This window comes from Leuciscus leuciscus (assembly GCF_965113295.1).
Source record: "Leuciscus leuciscus genome assembly, chromosome: 1".
NCBI lineage: Eukaryota > Metazoa > Chordata > Actinopteri > Cypriniformes > Leuciscidae > Leuciscus > Leuciscus leuciscus.
The window spans coordinates 76,033,861-76,055,281 of record NC_138725.1 but is presented as its reverse complement, the minus strand read 5'-3'; the positions used below and the strand labels follow the sequence as shown (position 1 = coordinate 76,055,281).

At 37.8% G+C, this 21,421-nt stretch overlaps 1 protein-coding gene, 1 long non-coding RNA gene and 1 pseudogene across 3 annotated transcripts in view; 1 reads left to right on the top strand and 2 right to left on the bottom strand.

The window, feature by feature from the left end:
• The window catches only part of LOC309510367 (NACHT, LRR and PYD domains-containing protein 3-like), a 199,806-nt pseudogene that overhangs the window by 66,021 nt on the left and 112,364 nt on the right, over nt 1–21,421 (bottom strand). The window lies entirely within an intron of this gene.
• LOC309513126 overlaps nt 1–21,421 on the top strand; it is a 284,332-nt gene that overhangs the window by 259,802 nt on the left and 3,109 nt on the right. The window lies entirely within an intron of this gene.
• On the bottom strand, nt 1,739–19,638 carry LOC309510687 (uncharacterized protein). The gene is made up of 3 exons (XM_082185560.1): nt 19,493–19,638; nt 4,891–4,949; nt 1,739–4,813 (listed from the first exon to the last, which is right to left on the bottom strand). The coding sequence occupies exon 3, from the start codon at nt 4,670–4,672 to the stop codon at nt 2,663–2,665; it is 2,010 nt and encodes a 669-aa protein (XP_082041686.1). The 5' UTR covers nt 4,673–4,813; nt 4,891–4,949; nt 19,493–19,638; the 3' UTR covers nt 1,739–2,662.

Below are 21,421 nucleotides of genomic sequence, written 5' to 3'. Positions count from 1 at the left end.
CCAATCGAATCTGTTTTTCTTACTTAACACCAGCTTGAGAAAGTGATATGAATTCAGAATGAACACACGGGAGTCGGCTTAATGGTACACAACTTATGAAGGATTTAAATATAGGCCTATTTTATATTTATTAATATATATTTGTGTGTGTGTGCGTTAAAAGTATCATTCCGACGGCGAGGACGATGCTGAGCCAAATGAGAATGTCAGGATTCAGGAAAGGTTGTCTTCGCTTCTGGTGCCTGGCGCGTTATTGAACCAATCAGATAAGAGTAAATCGAGAGTCAGCGAGAAGCTCATTTGATTGGCTACATGATGACGGTGGACCCGCCCTCCTCTTCGCGCTTGCAAAACTCAGTGAGAGAATCGTGCCAAAACTGGAAGCGCAGAAAGACGGAACTGTGCAAACCGGGTTATTTCGGGAGCATTTACCCTACGCACACAAGAAGTAATTTAGACATTTGCAACAGTTTATTTTGTACGCATACAGATTGGTTTTACACTTTCAATCCGGTTTTCAGTTATTTAAACTGTTGTTTTCGGTTGCAAATCACTGTTCACAGGCTTGTAATGATTTTGGCCATATTTCCGAGAAATAAACGTGCCAAAAGTGTAAGCGCGGAAAAATGGAAGTCAGAAGAATACAGATCATCATATTTATTTTGCGTTAGCATGAAGCTGCAGTTTCACAATACATGAATTACACTTATGAAAACCAGCAAAATGTTGCAGATTTTTTTTTCTTACACTTGAAACACAATTTACACCTTTACAAATCTTCTCTTGCGCATGCATATTTAATTTACGCTTGCAATCTTATGTACACTTTCACAAATCTTACCCTGCGCATGCAATTCATTATTGACATCATTTTACCTTCATATCAGTTAAAATTTCTAATGGATTGTTTTCTGAGCTCAATTATCTGAAGCACACGCACACAGACAACTGGCTGTCAGACATCAAGTCTCACTAATTATATATCATTCACATTTTTTGTTGTTTAAAGTAAACTGTCAAATATACACAATGTTCTTGTTCCCCGTTGTCGCTTGCTAAAAAACAAAATAGCTGTGCCATGGGTGGAAACATGCAGATTAAGTGGCGATAATATTATAAAAAGATCTCCTTCCTACGTCAGAAGGGGAGAGAAATCTGAGCGGCTCGTTTTTCAGCATGCTTGCAGAGGAAGTCTGACCAAAACAAAGTTACTGGGTTGTCCTTTTTCATGTTTTTTGGTTTAGTAGATGTACCGGGGACCCAATTATAGCACTTAAACATGGAAAAAGTCGGATTTTCATGATACGTCCCCTTTAAAACTATTTTTACAATACAATAATAAAGAGAGAGAAGAGTTTCAGTGTTGACTGCATTTCTTTGCTATTTGGTCCAAGTCATTGGTAAATATTATATCCTGCAATGGATCACGATTAATACCGTTTCCCAATTATCTTAAAACCATACTCTAGTTACCGAGAGTTTATCTCTATAAACTTTAAGTGCCTATCCTTTAGTCGTGCCCTTAAGGAGTTAGACGATCAGTCTATACAAGTTAATATTCTACTATAAAAATAATAGAGATATCACCAGTATTATAAGTCTGTCTTTTGCGGTACTCCTTAAACCTTTTTTGAAATATAACAACAACCTTGTTAAATGCTGCCTCTTTAGCTAGGCTATATGATCAAATCAAAATACATGGTAATAATTGTTTTATCAAAAAGAATGCTCACCCCATGTGCGTCTCCTTCACAAAGGACTTCCTGATCCAGGCAGAAGGAAACGGTACTCAAAGAATCCAAGGTCCAGTCAGATGATTATAATAAATGTTTAACAAACTTTATTAAAATAATCAAATGAAAAGAATACATTACAGATTATAAATGATTATGAAATGATGAAATGAATTATAAATGAGTACTAACTAACAGATGTAAAAAATAGCTAAAGATAGCATGCTTCTTGCATCTAGTAAAAGTTGGCGTACTAGATTGTCTAGGCAAGGAAGAGCAATAAATCGTCCTTTGTTTGCGTCTTATAGTCTTGAATTCAGTTGAACTCAGGTTTTGCCTTTAAAATTGGTTTCCACACACTTATTACAGCAAAGCTTCAAAAAGCAATTCTAACGGCATAGCTTTTAACAGTCGTTGATACTGATCTTCCGCACAAGCTCCAGCATCTCTGCTTCCGTCATCTCATGGAGGGTAGGTGGCTTCCTGTTCTGTTGCGTTGCCCCAGAAACAACGTTTGCATAGGAAATGACATCTTCACCAAGTCTGTTGGCAGACTTTTTCACAATACACAAAATGTAATACTCTTTTAATCTACCGATGGTCAGTTCATCCAAACACACTTAAAAGGGATGATCAAACACAACTCACTGTGTTTAAAGTGTCAAGTCACCTTCATTTATCTAGCCTTCATTCATCTAGCGCTTTTTACAATACAGATTGTTTCAAAGCAGCATTACAGTGATAATAGGAAATTAATGGAACAGAGATTGTTTTGACTGTAAAAGTTATTGTCCAGCTACAGAAAGTTTTTGATTGATTCATTTCTGTTGTAAAAATCATTAGTTTTTAACCTAGGGGCCGCTTACACGACGCCGTTTTTAACTAAAACAGAAGAAATAAGCAAACATGAGGGTTATTTGCTTAACCCGTCAGATGTCAACACGATCATTGTTATTGGTACGTGGGGTGCTTATGTTGACTTGTGACGTAGCCTTAAATCCATTCCCACTCCATTCCACAGTCTTTTTAATGTCAATCTCTCCCTGATTGCAACTGCTTTCTCTGAAGATCAGTCCAGAGTCTCTCTCAATTTCTTCAATCTCATGTTCGTAGTCTTTAAAAGTTTTGCCAGCTTCTAATCCCCCATTGGGTATCTTATAGCACATCAGCTCAACTGTATCATCTTTGTTCTCCACAATTATCACCTTAAAGAAGTGAGTTGGCACTGCTTTTTCTTTTGTCATGTTATAACACACCTCAAAATCATTTCTTGGCAGGTAAAGAGGTCCAGTGTACAAATGGATATTATGGATCTTATTTTCATCTTTCTCTATTTTTGTTCGACAATCTTCTTCCAGCTTACTCCAGATGTCTCTGTTTAAGCTCTCATCTTGTATTGTCATGTTGCTGATCAAAAAAGTGTCCTCATAGGCTTCCATACACCACATGTGATTGGCTGCCGAAGCAAGATGACCTTTTCCATAGCCACCGAAAAAACCTCCTTTTACGTTCTCTGGTGCTTGGTAGAGTGGATGAACTGAGTTATCCACTTTAAAGGGTGGTCTATGCTTTTTGTCATTTTGAGGTATCTTTTTGATTAATGTGCTCTTGTTCAATATCTCATACACCCATGCAGCATTCCTGGTCCGATTGTCGTATAACAAAGCATAAGATTTTTTTTTCCTTATTTCAGTAAGATTAGGAACTCTGTCTATTAATTTATAGATAGGTTTGTAATTTTCTGTTACTGTTTCTGGGTTGTCAATGCATGTTGATGCATCTCCAATCATGACTGAAAGTGGGATCCGTATGTAGACGGTTTGAGGATTAGACTCGTTTGAACCTTCTTTGCAGCTTCCACCTTCTTTGCCGCTCCCACCTTCTTTGCCGCTCCCACCTTCTTTGCCGCTCCCACTTTCTTTGCCGCTCCCACTTTCTTTGCCGCTCCCACCTTCTTTGCCGCTCCCACTTTCTTTGCCGCTCCCACTGTCTTTGCCGCTCCCACTGTCTTTGCCGCTCCCACTGTCTTTGCCGCTCCCACTTTCTTTGCAGCTTCCACTTTCTTTGCCGCTCCCACTTTCTTTGCCGCTCCCACTTTCGCCGCTTCCACCTTCTTGTGTTAGAAGACTCTTAGGAACTTCCTTCTTATCATCTCTTTCACTAGAAGTTGAAAGTTGACTTTCTGATTTTTTGTTGGCTCTGTGATTTGTGCCTTCACCTTTATTTCCACTGGAATCTACTCCTGCCTGCTGCTTAACCATCTCCTTTTTTAACCCTTCAGCTATTTGCGGTTCTGCAATGCTTTGAGATGATCTACCTGCTGGATTTTCTTTCATTCTTTGTGCTTTGCCACAAGCTTGCTTCATATCAACAGTAGACCGAAGACCATCTTCCCATCTTACATTCTCTTTATTATACACATCTGCTGCACACAACTCATTTTTTTGCTGCTCACAGTTGTTTACTGAAGTATTGTTCTCATTCAACAATGCAGCATTCTTGGTTTCGCTGTTGTTTGAGTTAGCAATTGAATTTACTTCAGTAGGTGAAGGAGCTACGTCTGTGCTAGACGTTGTAGGCCGACTTTCTGATTCAACACCGGATTCTGCATTTTGCTTACACCTATAACAAATATATCTTTTTATAATTTGCTGCATTATCACTTGAGACCAGTGTCGTCTTTTTCTTGATGATTCACCCATTATTTTTGTTTCTTCCCAAGCTCGTTTGATATCATCAGCTGACCAGCAATAATGTCCATGCTGTTTTTCGATGCCATATTTCTTTTGAATCTTTTTTTTAGCTTTATGTAAGCACACAAACCCACTAAAAAACAATAACAAATTCTTAACTATGTCATCTAAAGTGACATCCGGTGGGTTTCCCCCCCCTTTCTCAAGAGTGGTTTTACTATTTCCAGGAGAATGCGATGGACACATCTTAAGATCAATACGACTCTTCTTGATGCAACATAGAGTTACTTAAGAGCAAAGTTAAGGAACAAATCAGCCTTGGCTCAAACTTGTAGGCTATTGTTACTTCTTCAGGGTCTTCAACAAGGATCTTCTCATCGGGTCTGGCTAAAATAATGTTTAAAAAATGTGTCAAAATTCTCCTTAATTCAAAGACTTCAGTAGAGATGGACAGATATACTCACGTCAACAGGTTTGTGATCTGATAAACAGAAACTTCTGCTGCTCCAATTTTACATCAGTTCTGCACACAACACACAGACAAAATAGATTTTATAATGCACTTTTATTATCTACTAAAACAGAACAATTTGAAGACTTTTTTTATAATTAAGAAGACTGTTAGTAAAAAAAAAAAAAAAAGAAAAAGAAATTAAATAGGCAATTCTATAACCTCCTGCTGAAACGTCTACTGATGAGTGACTTTACAACAGTGTGTAGACACACTTGCTCAGGGTGCGGTGTGAAATGTAACGGTAGGGGGAGTGTGGGAGATGTTTTAGACCTAAACATCATCTTGTTTTGAAAGGCTTATAAAGAATTTTTGTGCCACATTTATTTTAAAATAGAAATGAAAATGAAAAATCATGTTCTTTTTGAATGTCTTTTTTTTTTCATGTCTTTTATGTGTTTGTTAGAGGTTAAATTCAATCCAAATACTGCAATTCTGCCCATACTACTACTGAATAGGATGTCAGTTTCATAAATTGTATGAACATTATGAATAAATATGGTTCAGGTCACTCAAACCATACAAACCATACTTACAACGAACATTTTCTACTTTTCCTCACTGAGAAGCACTACTGCTCAAATCTCATAGTTACAACGCGGACTGTTGAGCAGACGCGTCCTCAAGCCTTTAGTGATCCAACTCCGGATACTCTTATAGGTTACTCCAGTGGATCACGGCTGAACGCGTCTTCTCCACACTCACTTACAAACAAAAAAATGTTTCGCCTATCGTGCGTCTACTCTACACCCTTACCACTAAAAAAACGGATTATATCCAAGACTTCAGTCATAAATTAGTATTAATATTGATAGCATCACTGGTAGCTTCGTTGCTAACTCACTGTCCATCTGTTAAAATGGCGAATATATCAGATGTAAGTAGTCTACCTTTTGGTGCAGGTGAGGACACATTTGAGCTGCACGCACTGCAGTCTGAGCTGGAAGCTGTTGAGAAACAGATCCACGACCTTTTATTGAGACAGGCCGAGCTGAGAGACCGGTGTTTAGCTCTTGAAACATCACGCGCCGATGCACACAAATCAGTGTTTAACGTTACTAACCCGCTGACTCCGACCGCGTCTACTCCGTGCGTTCCTCAGCATCGGTCGCGATCAGCCATGGTCTCGTTCACTCCGGCTCCAACACGCCACCACGAAGCCTGGGTGGTTCCGCAGCGGAAGACGCGAGTCAGGTGTAGACCAAGACTCTCTCCGACCCTCCCGGTTTTCGAGTTATCCACACAAAACCGCTTCTCCCCTCTTCCTGAAACAGAACGCGATGCTGTGATCATCGGCGATTCCATCGTTCGGCACGTACACGCTACGTTAGGTAAAAGTAAGGTGCACAGTCCAGTGTTAATTTTGGCAGCCATTTTTGATTTAGTCTTAGTTTTCATCTTGAGACGAAAATACATATTGGTCTTAGTCACATTTTAGTCATTTTGTCTTTCATAGTTTTAGTCTAGTTTTAGTTGACGAAAAGTCATTGCATTTTTTTTGTCAACTTTTAGTCAAACTGCAGTTACCGACATTCATTTTGGTAGCTATTTATATGTAGTCTTTAGACAAAAAATGTCCTAAAATTTTTATCTCTAGGTCAATTCAGTTCAGCTTATGAGAAATGTAAATGAAGGTAACAGGCTGTATTGACATTGCAGTCTTTAGCAGTAGCACTTGTGCAATTCTACATACCCCTTTTCCTTAGTTCAGTGGTTTTTAGAGTGCCCTACCCCCTGGTACCCCCTCTCTTCCACTTAGACTGCAGTCACACTTTTTCCATTAAGGGACAATATTTTTTTAATATGTTTTTAAATTAAACAATGTTCAATAAATATGCAATGATGGTAAAAAACAAAGTGATACCGGTACTTTTAAAATATTAAATTAAAGCCAGTAGTAAGTCACTGTCTTTATGAGTGAGTCATGGAGTCATTCATTCATTCAGTAAGGAAGCAAGCTGCTATTTTTATGAACGGGTAATTGAATCTCACGATTCATTCAAAGCCACAGAATCGTTCACGAATTACCGCTGTGTGCTGCAGTTCTGCTGTGGCTTTTGTTGCAAAATAGAGCAATAATCCTACTGACACAATGTTTTAAATGTAGTACATCATTTAATGTTACCCTTCTGTTTGTTGAACTGTTGTATAAAATCAATGTCACATTTGAAATCGTGTGGATATTCAGGAAACATTGCATTCTTGTTTGTATAATATGATCAACATTAAAAACACTGCTGGATATCAGCCTATATTTTGATCATAGATTTAGTAGCACAGATAGCGCAAACGGCTCGTGGCAGAACACAGACCGGCTGAACGACACTTTAATTTAAGTAGAAAATCTAGAATGAAGATCGCTGAACTCCAGTTTACTAGTCTGTGTTTTCAGATCACACACGCTTCTTCAGCAGTGTAGAGAGCGCACGAGCATGGTTGCCAGATACTATTGAAAAGACCGGGTAGAAAACGTGTTCTTTTAACAGAAAAGCTCTGACTGTGGGGTAATTATTAAAATCTGGCAACCGTAAGCATGAACGCTCGTAAAAACAGTCAATGTGTTGTCGTCTCCTTTATTTGACACAAACAAGTGGTTTTGGTTAAGTGTAAAAAATGTTTAAACACATTTCAGTCTCGTCTTTTTTCGTCAACGATATTGCATGTGTTGATATAGTCACAGTTATTGTTTAATGACGTGGGTGTCGTCTCTCATCGTCTTGTCTTAGTCAGGGGAAAAACTAAGGGGAACATTTTTCATCATAGTTTTCGTTAACGAAATTAACACTGGCACAGTCACTGCTTTCCTGGTGCTCGTGTTTCTGAAATCGCTGCTCGCGTTCCCGAGATCCTGAACGGTGACGAGCGCGTCGGAACTGTGGTCCTGCACGCGGGAGTGAACGACATCAGGCTGCGCCAGACGGAGGTTCTGAAGAAAGACTTCAGGAATCTGATCGATACGGTACGCAGCACATCGCCCGAAACAACGATCATTGTGTCAGGACCGCTTCCCACGTACCGACTAGGGCATGAAAAATTCAGCAGATTATTTGCGCTAAATGAATGGTTAATGTCATGGTGCAATGAGCAGAAACTGCTCTTTGTAAATAATTGGAATCTGTTTTGGGAGCGTCCTAGGCTTTTCCGTGCTGATGGCTTACACCCAAGCAGATTCGGAGCGGATCTTCTGTCGGATAACATCTCCAAAATGTTAAATACCGTTTGACTAGTAACCAAAAGTCCAAATCATAGTCTCTGCTGCACCAATTTAACTGATATAAATACTAGTGTAGAACATTGCATAGAAACCGTGTCTATTCCTCGTTTAGTGAGATCAAATAATAAATCTACTGCAGGATCTAGGAAAAATCTAATTGTTATTAAAACAGAAAATGTTGCTATTAGTAAACAAAAACAATTTCTAAAGCTAGGTCTTCTAAACATTAGATCACTCACACCTAAAGGCCAATTTATACTTCTGCGTCGGGTTCGCGTAGAAGGTACGGCGTAGCATACGCATTGACGTGTACCATACGTCGTACCCTTCGCCGTACCCTGACACGCACCTCCTCAAAAATGTAACTACGCGTCGCGGCGACGCGGACCGCAAGATCTGTGATTGGTCGGCTGGATAGCATCGCGTTTCCTCCTACGCATTTCCGGAATGATCTTCTGCACTCTGCACCGCCCGCCCGCCATTTTTAAATTCCGAAGATCAGTGAAGAGCCGTGGAAATAGACCAAGTGACCGAGAGATTGCTTGAAGAAGTGCGGAAATACAGCCATCTGTATGACTCCTTCAGTCGCTATTGCTCGTAGAAACCTAAACTCAAAACAGCCGCGAGGAATGTAAACACAGTGGAACTGGAACATTAAAACCCACCCGCGCCAACTAGCGTTTCGGCGGTGTAACTGCAGAGCAACACAGACATTCGCAGAAGTATAAATGCTCACGACGGCGTCGCCTACGTGCGTACCCTACGACGTACACTACGGCGTACACTCGACGCAGAAGTATAAATTGGCCTTAAGGCAGTTATTGTAAATGAAATAGTCACAGATAATAGCTTCGATGTACTTTGCCTTACTGAAACCTGGCTTAAACCAAATGATTATTTCGGTCTAAATGAGTCTACTCCATCTGGATACTGTTATAAGCATGAGCCCCGTCTGATTGGTCGTGGCGGCGGTGTTGCAACAATCTATAGAGATATTCTCAATGTTACTCAGAAAACGGGTTATAAGTTTATTTCGTTTGAAGTACTTGTACTAAATGTTACGCTCTTAGATGTTAGAAAAACATCCCTATTATCTCTAGCCTTGGCTACCGTATATAGACCGCCAGGGCCTTACGCTGATTTCCTAAAAGAGTTTGCAGATTTTCTCTCATACCTATTAGTCAATGTCGATAAAGCATTAATTGTTGGAGATTTTAACATACACGTAGATAATCCAAATGATGCGTTAGGGGCTGCGTTTACAGATTTATTAAATTCATTTGGGGTCAAGCAAAACGTCACCGGACCAACTCATCGTCTTAATCATACACTCGATTTAATTATATCACATGGAACCGATCCAACCGATATAGATATCATTCCACAAAGTGATGATGTCACTGATCATTACATGGTAACTTGCATATTACGTACTGCTGTAATATGTCATGCGGCGCCGCGTCATCAACCAGGCAGAACAATCCTTCCATCCACCATAGATAATTTCTCAAATTGCTTATCTAATCTGTCTCAGCTGCTGCCTGAACCCAAACAAACAGATGAACTAGAAGAACTAACTAGCACTATGAGCACCATTCTCTCTAGAACATTGGATGTGGTTGCACCTATTAAATTAAAAAAGGTCAGAGAGAAAATTAAAGCACCATGGTACAACAATACTACGCATGTTCTAAAGAGAGAACCCCCTATTTTAGAGCGTAAATGGAAACAAACTAATTTAGAGGTCTTTAGAATCGCGTGGAAAGACAGTATGTCACGTTATAAAAAGGCCCTAAAAGCGGCCAGGGCTGAGCATCTCCGCAAACTAATAGAAAACAACCAAAACAATCCAAGGTTTTTATTTAACACCGTGGCTGGACTAACAAATAAACAGACGTCACCCGAACAAAATATCCCGTTACAGTTCAGTAGTAATGATTTCATGAACCTTCTTCACTGAGAAAATAGAAAGCATCAGAACCACAATTGTAAACGTTCAATCTTCAATCGCGCCTTATAATTCAGCTTCAATTATCACCCCGCAAGAACAATTACAGTGCTTTACAACTATAGATCAAAAAGAGTTAAATAAACTTATCACTTCATCTAAAACAACAACATGTTTATTAGATCCTATACCAACTAAACTACTGAAAGAAGTGTTACCTGTAGTGGAAGAGCCTCTCCTCAATATTATTAACTCGTCTTTATCTTTAGGTCATGTTCCAAGAACATTTAAACTGGCAGTTATAAAACCTCTCATTAAGAAACCACAATTAGATCATAATAATCTAGCAAATTATAGACCCATTTCAAATCTTCCATTTATGTCTAAAATATTAGAAAAAGTGGTGTCCGCTCAACTGGGCTCTTTCTTGCAACAAAATGATATCTATGAAAAGTTTCAGTCTGGATTCAGACCGCATCATAGCACTGAAACTGCGCTCGTTAAAATCACAAATGATTTACTTTTAGCTTCTGACCAAGGCTGTATCTCAATACTATAGTTGTACTTGATCTTAGTGCTGCGTTCGATACTATAGATCACACAATACTCTTAGATCGACTACAAAATTATACTGGTGTTCAAGGACAAGCATTAAGCTGGTTCAAATCATACCTATCTGACCGCTACCATTTTGTCTATTTAAATGGAGAAAAATCGATCATAACTCCAGTAAACTATGGAGTGCCGCAGGGATCTGTGTTGGGCCCTCTGTTATTCTCAATATATATGATGCCACTTGGAAATATTATAAGGAAACATGGAATTAGTTTCCATTGTGATGCTGATGACACTCAAATATATATTTCATCACGGCCGGATGAAAACGCTAAATTTTCCAAATTGACAGAGTGTGTTAAAGATATAAAAGATTGGATGACGCGTAATTTTCTTTTATTAAATCCAGACAAGACAGAGGTAATACTTATCGGTTAAAAAAAACGCCCACAAAACCTCGCACAATACAACTTTAACATCATAGGATGTCCTGTTACTTTATCCTCTACAGTAAAAGACCTGGGTGTTATACTCGATTGCAACCTGTCTTTTGAAAATCATATTTCATATGTTACAAAAACAGCCATTTTCCACATTAGAAACATTGCTAAGCTACGTAATATGCTATCAGTTTCTGATGCAGAAAAGTTAGTTCATGCATTCATGACCTCGAGACTGGATTACTGTAATGCTTTATTAGCTGGTTGTCCTGCATCCTCAATAAACAAGCTACAGTTAGTCCAAAATGCCGCCGCTAGAGTTCTTACTAGATCAAGAAAATATGATCATATAACACCGATTTTATCATCACTGCATTGGTTACCTATAAAGTTCCGTATTAATTACAAGGTATTGCTACTGACTTATAAAGCCCTAAACGGCTTAGCTCCAGTCTATTTAACGGATCTTCTATCGCCCTATAATCCATCGCGCTCTTTAAGATCACTAAATTCAAGGCTTTTGGTCATACCTAGGATATCCAGAACCACCAAAGGAGGGAGAGCATTTTCACATTTGGCTCCAAAACTCTGGAATAGTCTTCCTGATACTGTTCGTTGCTCAGACTCGCTCTCCCAGTTTAAAACTAGATTAAAGTCGCATCTCTTCAGCCAGGCATTCATATAATATTTTTAATCTTACAGTTCAAACTACAATCCGGCCTCTAGCTCATAAATGCCAGAGGAGAACTGGCCCCCGACTGAGCCTGGGTTCTCCCAAGGTTTTTTTTTCTCCATTAGGTCACCTGATGGAGTTTTAGGACACCATTAGGTCACTTGATGGAATTTTTCGGTTCCTTGCCATTGTTGCCTTTGGCTTGCTCAGTTGGGGATATTTTGGGGATATTTTATTTTATTTTATCAATCAATAAATTCCACTTGAAACAAACCTTGTTGTATTATTTAAATTTAATACTGTGAAGCTGCTTTGATACAATCTGTATTGTGAAAAGCGCTATACAAATATACTTGACTTGACTTGACTCAAACCATAGGCTATGGCTGCGTTCCAGTCCACTTTTAGACACGCAATTGCGAACTTCCCTAAGCACTTCCCCTCAGGGGAATCCCTGCCGCCATTTTGAAGTTCGTTTCACTTCGTGAAATGGACGAGGGGAGTTATGGACAGAACATTTTAATGTCTTGAAGCTGATTTAGAATTTTCTTCCTCTTTACTGGGCTACCTATCCCCTTTCACGTTGTAACTAACAGACATTAAACTTTCCATGGTTCGTAATAAAATGACTTTTTGCACATCCAACTGTTTGCACTTGACACAAAGTAGATTCGTCCAAATAAAAATAAAAACAGCAAACAGTTCCCGTTCGAAAGTGGGCAGAGAGTTGTGACTCCGTCTCTCTGGGGAAAAATTCCCTTGAGGGGGTCGCAGCCCAAAGGGCGAGTGTCATCCACTCAGTAAGTGTTATTACTTCCGCATTTATTAAAAAAAATAATAATAATTACCAGTCCTAATGTGGCCATGGCATAAATGTCTTGATCACCTTACGGTCTCTGATATAGCCCCCCCCGTTAACAAATTATAGTTCTCACCTCAAGTTCACTTATCACCAGGCGCGTCGTTAGACATGGGCATCCGGGGCTTCAGCCCCGGATGTTTTTTTTATAGCCCCGGATCTCAAAAAATTTAATTTATTGATAATTATTATTATTTTTTAATAATTTTGTATTTATTAAAAAAAATTGACCGGGTCTTTTAATATATCCTTCGGAATCAATCATGTATTAAAGACGATTAAAATGTGTTCAAGCAGATCAAAGTTACTATGGTAACTCTCACACAGAGACGCACAACGTGAGCGATTTAGCTATCCAAGTTCATCTCCAGGATTTGCGCGCAACAGCAAACAATCTCACAGCAATAAAAAATAAAATAAAAAAATAACGCAGTCAGCACCGCCGCACAGTCTTCTGTCAGACCAGATGTTGTCAGGCTATATGTCAGTAAAACTCTGAAAAACTAACTTACTGTCGTGTCAGCCGTTTGCTCGCGGCGCGCACTCTTCAATCACGCGCAAATGCGGCGCGCCCTGTATCACGCAAAATAAACTACTAGCATGTAACGTCGTGTTCTGTCGTCAATTAAGTATTGAAATAACCAAAAGGGAGATTAAAGCTGCGTCAAAACTCTATGTCGGGGCTTTTGTATTCCTTTGTAGGCTACATAAGTTACACATTTTGGCGTAGCCCTACTAATTTTTCATTATTAATATTCTAATATTTTATTAATATTGCAAAGTCATCAAAACTAAATATTTTGTGACCAAAAATGTGACCAAGTGACTGTCTTTATGAGTGAACAATTGAAATTTAATTGAACTGATTTAATAGTGCCAAAAACATTGATTAACTCAAGAAAGAAGCAAGTTGCTGAAACCAAACTTTAATGCTAAAAAGTTTACATCTATGCAAAATAATCCTTGAAAGATTTCTCATTTAAGGCCATTCCTGTTTGGAATATGTGATTGTGTATTGTCAACTATAAGCAGAAACATTTTGCATTTCCATTTTCTAGTGTGGATCATTTATTTCAACATTTATCCTCATTCTCATGTTTAAGAATCTGTTATCTGCTTGACAAATAATTTATGTATACTGCCCACTGACATGCTTTTAAAGCTATAATTGTTATAAAAAAAAATGTTGGCCTTCAAACACCTTAAAATGCACATATGTAGGTCCGAGAAATCCAAATTTTCTCGGGGGAGCATGCCCCCGAACCCCCCTAACTACCTCACATTTTAATGTGTGTGTCTGTGTGGTAATATGGGCTGGTGTGGCAACAGTGCCAGGACTGAATTTTTTAACTAGTCTGACCCAATGCATATAGGCCTAAAATATACATTATTCTCTGTATCGAATCATGTTATCTATCTTATTACCCACACCAGCCCCTGATGTTTCAGGCTCAGCCCCTGATGTTTTTAAAACCTAGAAACGCCCCTGCTTATCACGATGAAGGGAAGGGAGAAAAAAAAATTGCTTGTATTTGTTCATGGAAACAAAACTAAATGATCTGCTCTGAGAAGAAAGCTTTAACATCCACACCTGACATCGTTGCTTGATTAATCCTGCTACGGCCTCCTTTCCACGTCTGCCACAGGGTTTTTGACAGCTCCATCTCCAGTGCGTCGCATTCCCCTCTTTGCGTCTTGATACCAAGCTCTTGTAGTGTTGGCAGAGCATCCGCCAATGTAGAGAAAGTTTTGTCACCGGTGGTTAGGCTGATCTTCAACTGTGCAGGATAGAAGCTCCTAGAGTAATGTCCTTCTTTTTGAGTTGTCTAATCACGTCACGCACCTGAGCTCTTTTTCTCTGCAGATCCGGAGAGTAGTCATTATCTAAGTAAATTTGTCTGTTATTATACATGACTTGTTTTTGTATCCAGGCCTGACGTAGAATCACTTCTTTCACCGAGAAATCCGTGAATTTTACTACTATTGATCTGGGTGGTTCCATTTCTTTTGGCTTGGGAGCCAGTGCTCTGTGAGCCCTTTCAATTTTTATGTCACTATTGGGAAGAGAGTTTAGAGTTGTGAATAATTCTTTCACAAACTCAATTGGATTCTTCCCATCCTCGCTGTTTTCAGGCACTTGGTAGATTCTCAAGATATTTCGTCTCAGCCTGTTTTGCAGATCATCGCACCTGGCAGATAGTTCCACCTCTCGTTGCAGCAGGTATCGAATCGCCCTCCCGTGACGCATCACGGAGTCCTCGATGATGCTAATACATTCTTCGGCCTCTATGATGCGCGTTTCCAGCTTTGTTATCTGACCTTTCAATTCTTCGACCAATGTTTCTAATCTCTGGAACGACTGAGACAATTCAGACACAAGCATTTGTTATAGTTTAACAAATGGTATTTAGAACTCACTCTGGGATCTGTGGCCCAATCCACCCAAACAGGGCAAGAAGGTCTTAGTTACCACGACCACGATCAGATAAGTTGGTTTTATGACTTTTAGCAATGTGAACAGGGCCCCTGCTCACAAAACCTACAGACATCAGAACAGACTTTCCTGCATTCATTTATCAATGAACTGATTAACATGAAATTAACATGCATTCCAGAACATTTTGTGAATGATTTACTGTCTTGTGTTGTCTTTTAATACTATTATCTGTTGATACTATTATCTCTTTGGTACTATGTATTTTATTATAGAACCACCAGTCAACGTAACCTCACACATACCATGTTTGGTCTCTATAAATTGGTACTTTGAAGATCGAAATGATTGTGTACATGATATGCCGATAGCTGTGCAACATATTAGTATTACAAGAATCTTTCTTAGTTTCGGCATCAGAAACCAATCCAGCTGCCATTGCAAATGAGCATGCTTAGAACAAAGATTCATAAATCAACCACAGAGGAATCTTCCCGCTTGGAAATTCCACCCTTCTCATTGGTCAAGCAAACCCGGAGAGGTGGGGCCTTTATCAGGCTTTATTAGAGACAAATCCACAGTGACCCTCCCTCTCTCGCTTCTCTTCTGGCCTCAACTGCTGCTTCTTCAAGTTGATACTGTGGGGCCCCAGCAAGCCATGAGCACCGCCTGCCATCCATTCACACTACCAAAGGAGTTAGACTGTCTTTTCTTCAATCCAACCAAGAAGAAAACGGTAACCTTACCATCACTCTTGCAACAATCATCTCTTGGCTTCTCGGTACGTTCAGGATGCCGTGCTATCCAGCATGGCCTCAGCAGGCCCCAGGGCAGCAGGCTTTGACTCACCACAGCCATGTGCTCACTCAGGAGAGAGAGGACTCTCTCAACCACAACAGCATCAAGGACAACCTCAGGAGTTCAATGTCTTCATTCAATGCAGAAGAAGTCCATCCCAGAAGGCCCAGAGCTGGCAGGCCATAATCTGCACTCCAGCCATGAGAACAGTGTCGAAATAACCATGCAAGTTCATCATATCTTCTCCATCCAGCAGAGAAGAAAACGATTGCAACTTGTTCAGTGACATTTGACACTCACGGACCCATCAACAAACTCAATTTTCAACCACTTCAAGAACTGTCCACTGCACAAAGACCATGCAAGTATCAATTTAATGAGGTGCTCTGAAAATGATATTTCCTGCTTCCGGTTCCATATCACTCACCATTTTACCTATGCATGTCACAAACATAATGTATGTGTGTATGTATGTATGTATGTATGTTTGTTTAGTTTAGTTTGTGATTTAGTTATTACAACTTGCACACAATATGTATTTGGTTCTGTTTCTCTGCTTGCAACAAAGTCCATTTTACGATCTTGATCTTGTTACATGCTCTAAGCGCTGTAAGAAATAATTATTTTTCGGTGGCCATGAAAGATACGCTTTTCCTTAGAATAAATTAATAATCAAAAGAGTTCGTTGGAACTTATTAATTGATTGTAATATTAATTTAGCTACCTCAAGTTAATCCAATTAACTGACCCAAATATTAATAATTAATCATAATTGATAATTATAGTTATTATTAGTTATTAATAGTTATTATTAATATTTCCCCTTTGAGCTAACTCGTTACATCTTCTATGAGATTCTTGTGTGCTGCTGTTGCGCTCATTTGTTTCGATTTCTCCACGAAAGAAAGTCAATCTCAGGCAGCATGACCTTGTTACCAGAATATACACTATCCATTATCAAACGATCTTTACACTGAATGTAGCTAATAAAATCAGAATCATTCTCGCGTTTCGATGCTTCCCTAGTTAGGCTACTTGTCCGGCCGGGCAAGTAAAATTTTCTTTCACTTGCCCCTTCAAAAAACAGAAAAGAAAAAAAAAAAAGATAAAGAAAAAACACTTATCCTGGACAAGTGGTAATGTTGAGGCCTGAAATGAAAAGTTGAACCAAAGTTAACCGTTATTTAATGTTAAATGTTGATCAATTTGAAGACTTACAGTGATAAAAAAAAAAGGTTAAGCTTATTTTACCTTTTCATTTTTCTATGTTTCACATTCATTTTCACGTATGTGTCATTTTTCTACGTTTCAGTTATTTGCATCACGTAGCCTATATGTCACCACGCATTCGCAAAATATATCGTATCATCTGTTTACGTGCGCCGTACTGACTGCTGTTAATTGCGCATACAAGTTCATTTAAATCACTTTCGGAAGATGTTAACGATTGTTCGAAAGCGATGGATTCGATGGCAGTAAGTCAATAAGCATTATTAATGCGGTTTTAACAATTGTGCGTTTGTGTTAACGGCTTTTAAGTGTAAGAGATGCCAGATTTATAAAAAAAAGTTGACATGTTTTATGATACGTGTTAGCATTCGAAATGACAGGGTTTCTGCGGGTCTTGTAAGGATCTGTAAAAATCTTAATTCGCTTTTAAACAAATTAAGGCTTGGAAGATGTCTTAAAATAGAGCAGAAAGACTTAAATGAATGAAGTCATGTTGATTGTTGCACGCATTGCACAAAAAAATGTGTTCCTCAGTATCAGATTGTGGCCTATATTTTATCTTTTATCAGTATTTTTTTTTTTTTTTTTTTTTCGTTTAAATATTACATTTCACAGACAACTAGCAAAACATGTCAATGGGCCATGGAGGGAGTACAGCTGTGACGACATTACAGTAAGCAGGAACCATTCTAAACATAACAGGCCTTCCAGCTTTTGATGTATTAACTTCATCATTATTATTTTTATTTAATTCTCAGGGCATTTCCAGACAACAATTAATTCAAATAACCGTGGATTGTTTGTGTTAATGGTAAGTCCGAGTCGGTGCTTGCACTGTACTGCACTATTCAAGGACTTCCCACCTTTTATCACTGTTATGAGTTTTTTTTTTTTGTTTTTTTTTTTTTGAGTTGGCATGAATAATATGGGATACTGGAGACTGACAATGTACTGTATGTAGTCAGTTTAACTTCAAACTGTATTGGCATAAATGTTTTATAGCCTAATATATAATACACAAAAAATAAATAAGAACCATCACAGGGGAATGATTAAAATAAGTAATATATAAGGTGCCATTAATGTTTACAGTAATTTTGCAATATACACAGTGAAGTTAAGTGCAACAGAATTTGAAAATAAACTTTAACTGAAATACCACACAGATATTATTACACAATTCCTTATAATTATATAATTTTAAGATGAGGCATGGTTAAAACCATGGATATGCACTGTACTCCTTTTGATTATTACTTTAGAGTTTTTTAATACTTTTACATTTTATTAAATTATTAAAGGAACCATATGTAAAACTGGTACTGCAATCACTTTCAAATGTATCACTTTATCACTTTAAAGTTTTGAATCATATATACTCTGCAAAATAATTTTTAATAAAAAGATTTAATGTTGGGGATTCAAATATATGTCAAATATGCAAGTTAGAGATTGAAACGGTTGAACACTTTTTTTTTATTTTTTTAGTGTAATTTGGTAAATGCATTCTGGAATGATGCATTTAGCTGGATGCAACAAAAAATACCTGTAAGACTGACACTGTCATGGGAAATTGTTACATTCAGTTTGTTGATTAAGGATTAAAAGGTATCTTATGTAATAAATAATCTGTTGCTTTTCCTGAAATTTTACATACACAAATGTAATTTTTTCAAATTTCCTCCAGGATTATTGGTTTTCAAAGAGGAATTTCTAATATAGCCTATTTGGAGACACTGAGAGGGATGAAAAGAAAATACGAAAGATTTATTGATTACATAAAGTGTATTATTTTTGTGGTATTTGGAAGCTTATTCTTATGAATTCTTATGACCATTTTATTCGTTTTGCTTAGGCCTAGGCTAAAAGTTTCAAAAGTTTCACACACACCCACGTGACTGCTCCGTACTCTGAATCAAAAGTTTAAAGGGGACACACAAAAAAGTTTAAAAATAGCCCTTTTTTTTAAATTAATTTTTTTAACAAACATAAGATACAAAAACAGACAAACTTTCAGACAATAAACACGTTATAGTTCTATAGTCAACCAGAAAAATTATATAAAAAAGCCTGATTTATCTATTGAAAATTATTTGCAAAGAGAAGTAAAAGAAAGAAAAGAAAAGTTTGTCAAGGCACCGTTTGTCTTCACACCGTTGAATTCACCCCCTTTTGCCCCTACTGTTTTGACTGTCATTAAGAGTTAAGTGTGGGGACAAGATAAAAGAAAGTGCAGACAATGTTTCCTTCACTGTATTGTTCTCTGTTTTCATCTGTATGTTTAATAAAACATTTTTAAAAAAGAAAAGAAAAAAAAACACACTTTTGCTTAGTCTACTTCCTATTTTATGCTCTCAAAATAACAGGAAGCATACGTTACATATCAACAAGAGACATTTCTTACCTTATATCATATAAACATATTCACTTCACTTGGCCTTCAGACAGAAGAGTTTGAGTTTCTCACTGAATCTGTTTTTACTGAGCTCCAGCAATTTTAACTTTACTTTAACTTTCTAAATGATAATTAAAAAATCACCATGAGAATCACAAAAAAAACCTTTTTAAAAGTGTTTCAGCTCCTTCTGATCGCTGATTCTTTGATGCTTTTATGGAGACATTCAGAAGAGAGGAAAGGAGACATTTATTAGTGATGTTAGCTCTGACACAAAAGCTCCGAAGCGTATAAAAAAAAATGAAGCGATTTTCAGTGAAGCTTTGTGTCGATGCTTGATTCGTCCTATCAAAATCACGTGACCAATGACACCAATGAATTTTTTATTACAATTTTTAACAAACATAAGATACAAAAACAGACAGATAAACTTTCAGACAATAAACACGTTATAGTTCTATAATCAACCAGAAAAATAATATAAAAAAGCCTGATTTATCTATTGAAAATTATTTGCAAAGAGAAGTAAAAGAAAGAAAAGAAAAAAGAAGAAAAAAAGAGAAAAAGTGGGGGCACAAAAAAAGAAAAGCATATTATGAGAGAATATTAAACATGGTACAAATTCTAGCAGTTTTTATAGCTTTCATATTTATAGACGCTGACATTGTATTTAAGTTCAACTTCACTTCTTGTTTGAAGATGTCAAAGAGGGGTTTACTCTTTGTGCATTTACATTTGTGGATATACAACTTTCCAATAAATAAAAAGAGGTTAATACAAAAACTTGCTCTGATTAGATTATTGTCATTAATATAAAACCCCAAAAGAATGTGTTTATAAGATAAGGAAAAATCAGAGACCACATTTTGGACAATCAAGGCATTAACATTACTCCAGAAAGACTGAGCAAATTGGACACTCTCAAAACAAATGGCGCGCCCTTGTGGGTTGTTAAGTGCGTTGCATTGAATCGTTTATTGTATTGCAAGAGTTTAGGAGAATTTATTGTATTGTGACAGTTTTGGAGTGTATTTTGAGAGTTTAGGATTTTATTGTGAGAGTTGCGAGATTTTGTCATGGAGCCTTTTGCAAAAAGAGGGCGTTCTGAAATGTGGGAATATTTTCATTTGATGTCACCCAATAAGGTTGATAATATACTGTATTTGGATTTATGTATTACAATAATGGTCCACGCACTAGCCTAGATGACTTCATACGTTAGAGAGAAGTAGGCCTATATCCTTAATTATCATTCATTTTTTTAGGTCCAGTTTTTGATTTGCTCCCAGGGGCTGGCCTACAATAATAATGCATCATCCATGTTAAGGCATTTTCGTGCAAATCCTCGGTCAAAGACGTTATGGCCGCCAGGGTGAAAGTTTACTTCTTCTTTTTTTTTTTTTTTATTAAAAAAAATTAAGTGTTTACAAAATGCTGTTGTTATGGTGTGTTGTACAAAAAGGACAGCATTGATGAGGCTCTCGTGAACATGAGGATGTTGGTTTCAGAAATTTTAGCCGCGTTTCCACCGAAATTACCCGGAACAATTTGTCCCAGGAACTTTTTTTGCCCCAGACCGGTTGCTTTCTGCGTTTACACCGCGGTCTAAAGTACCGGGAAGGTAAACTGCGCGCGATTGCGCGCAACTGACAGTAATCAGTTTTGAGCACCACATTTATAATAAGTATATGGAGGAGATTCAAACTGTGCTGCAGTTATGTATTGGTTTACTAACGAGGTAATTAACAAAACAAAATAGACGAGCACTGTGCCTGGGACGAACGCGCAAAAATGTCCTCTTTCGCAAATACGCTAAAAAAAAAAGCCTGAACCCCGTCTATCAATCATAAATAGTGAATAGTCTTGTAAATAGTTGTTTGTTACTAACCTCAAAGCGCTATTTCAATCCTGTTATAGTAAATTTGTAACATTTGTACT

Coding starts and splice junctions, on each gene's coding strand:
- LOC309510687 (XM_082185560.1), bottom strand. CDS start 4,672: ATGTGTCCATCGCATTCTCCTGGAAATAGTAAAACCACTCTTGAGAAA.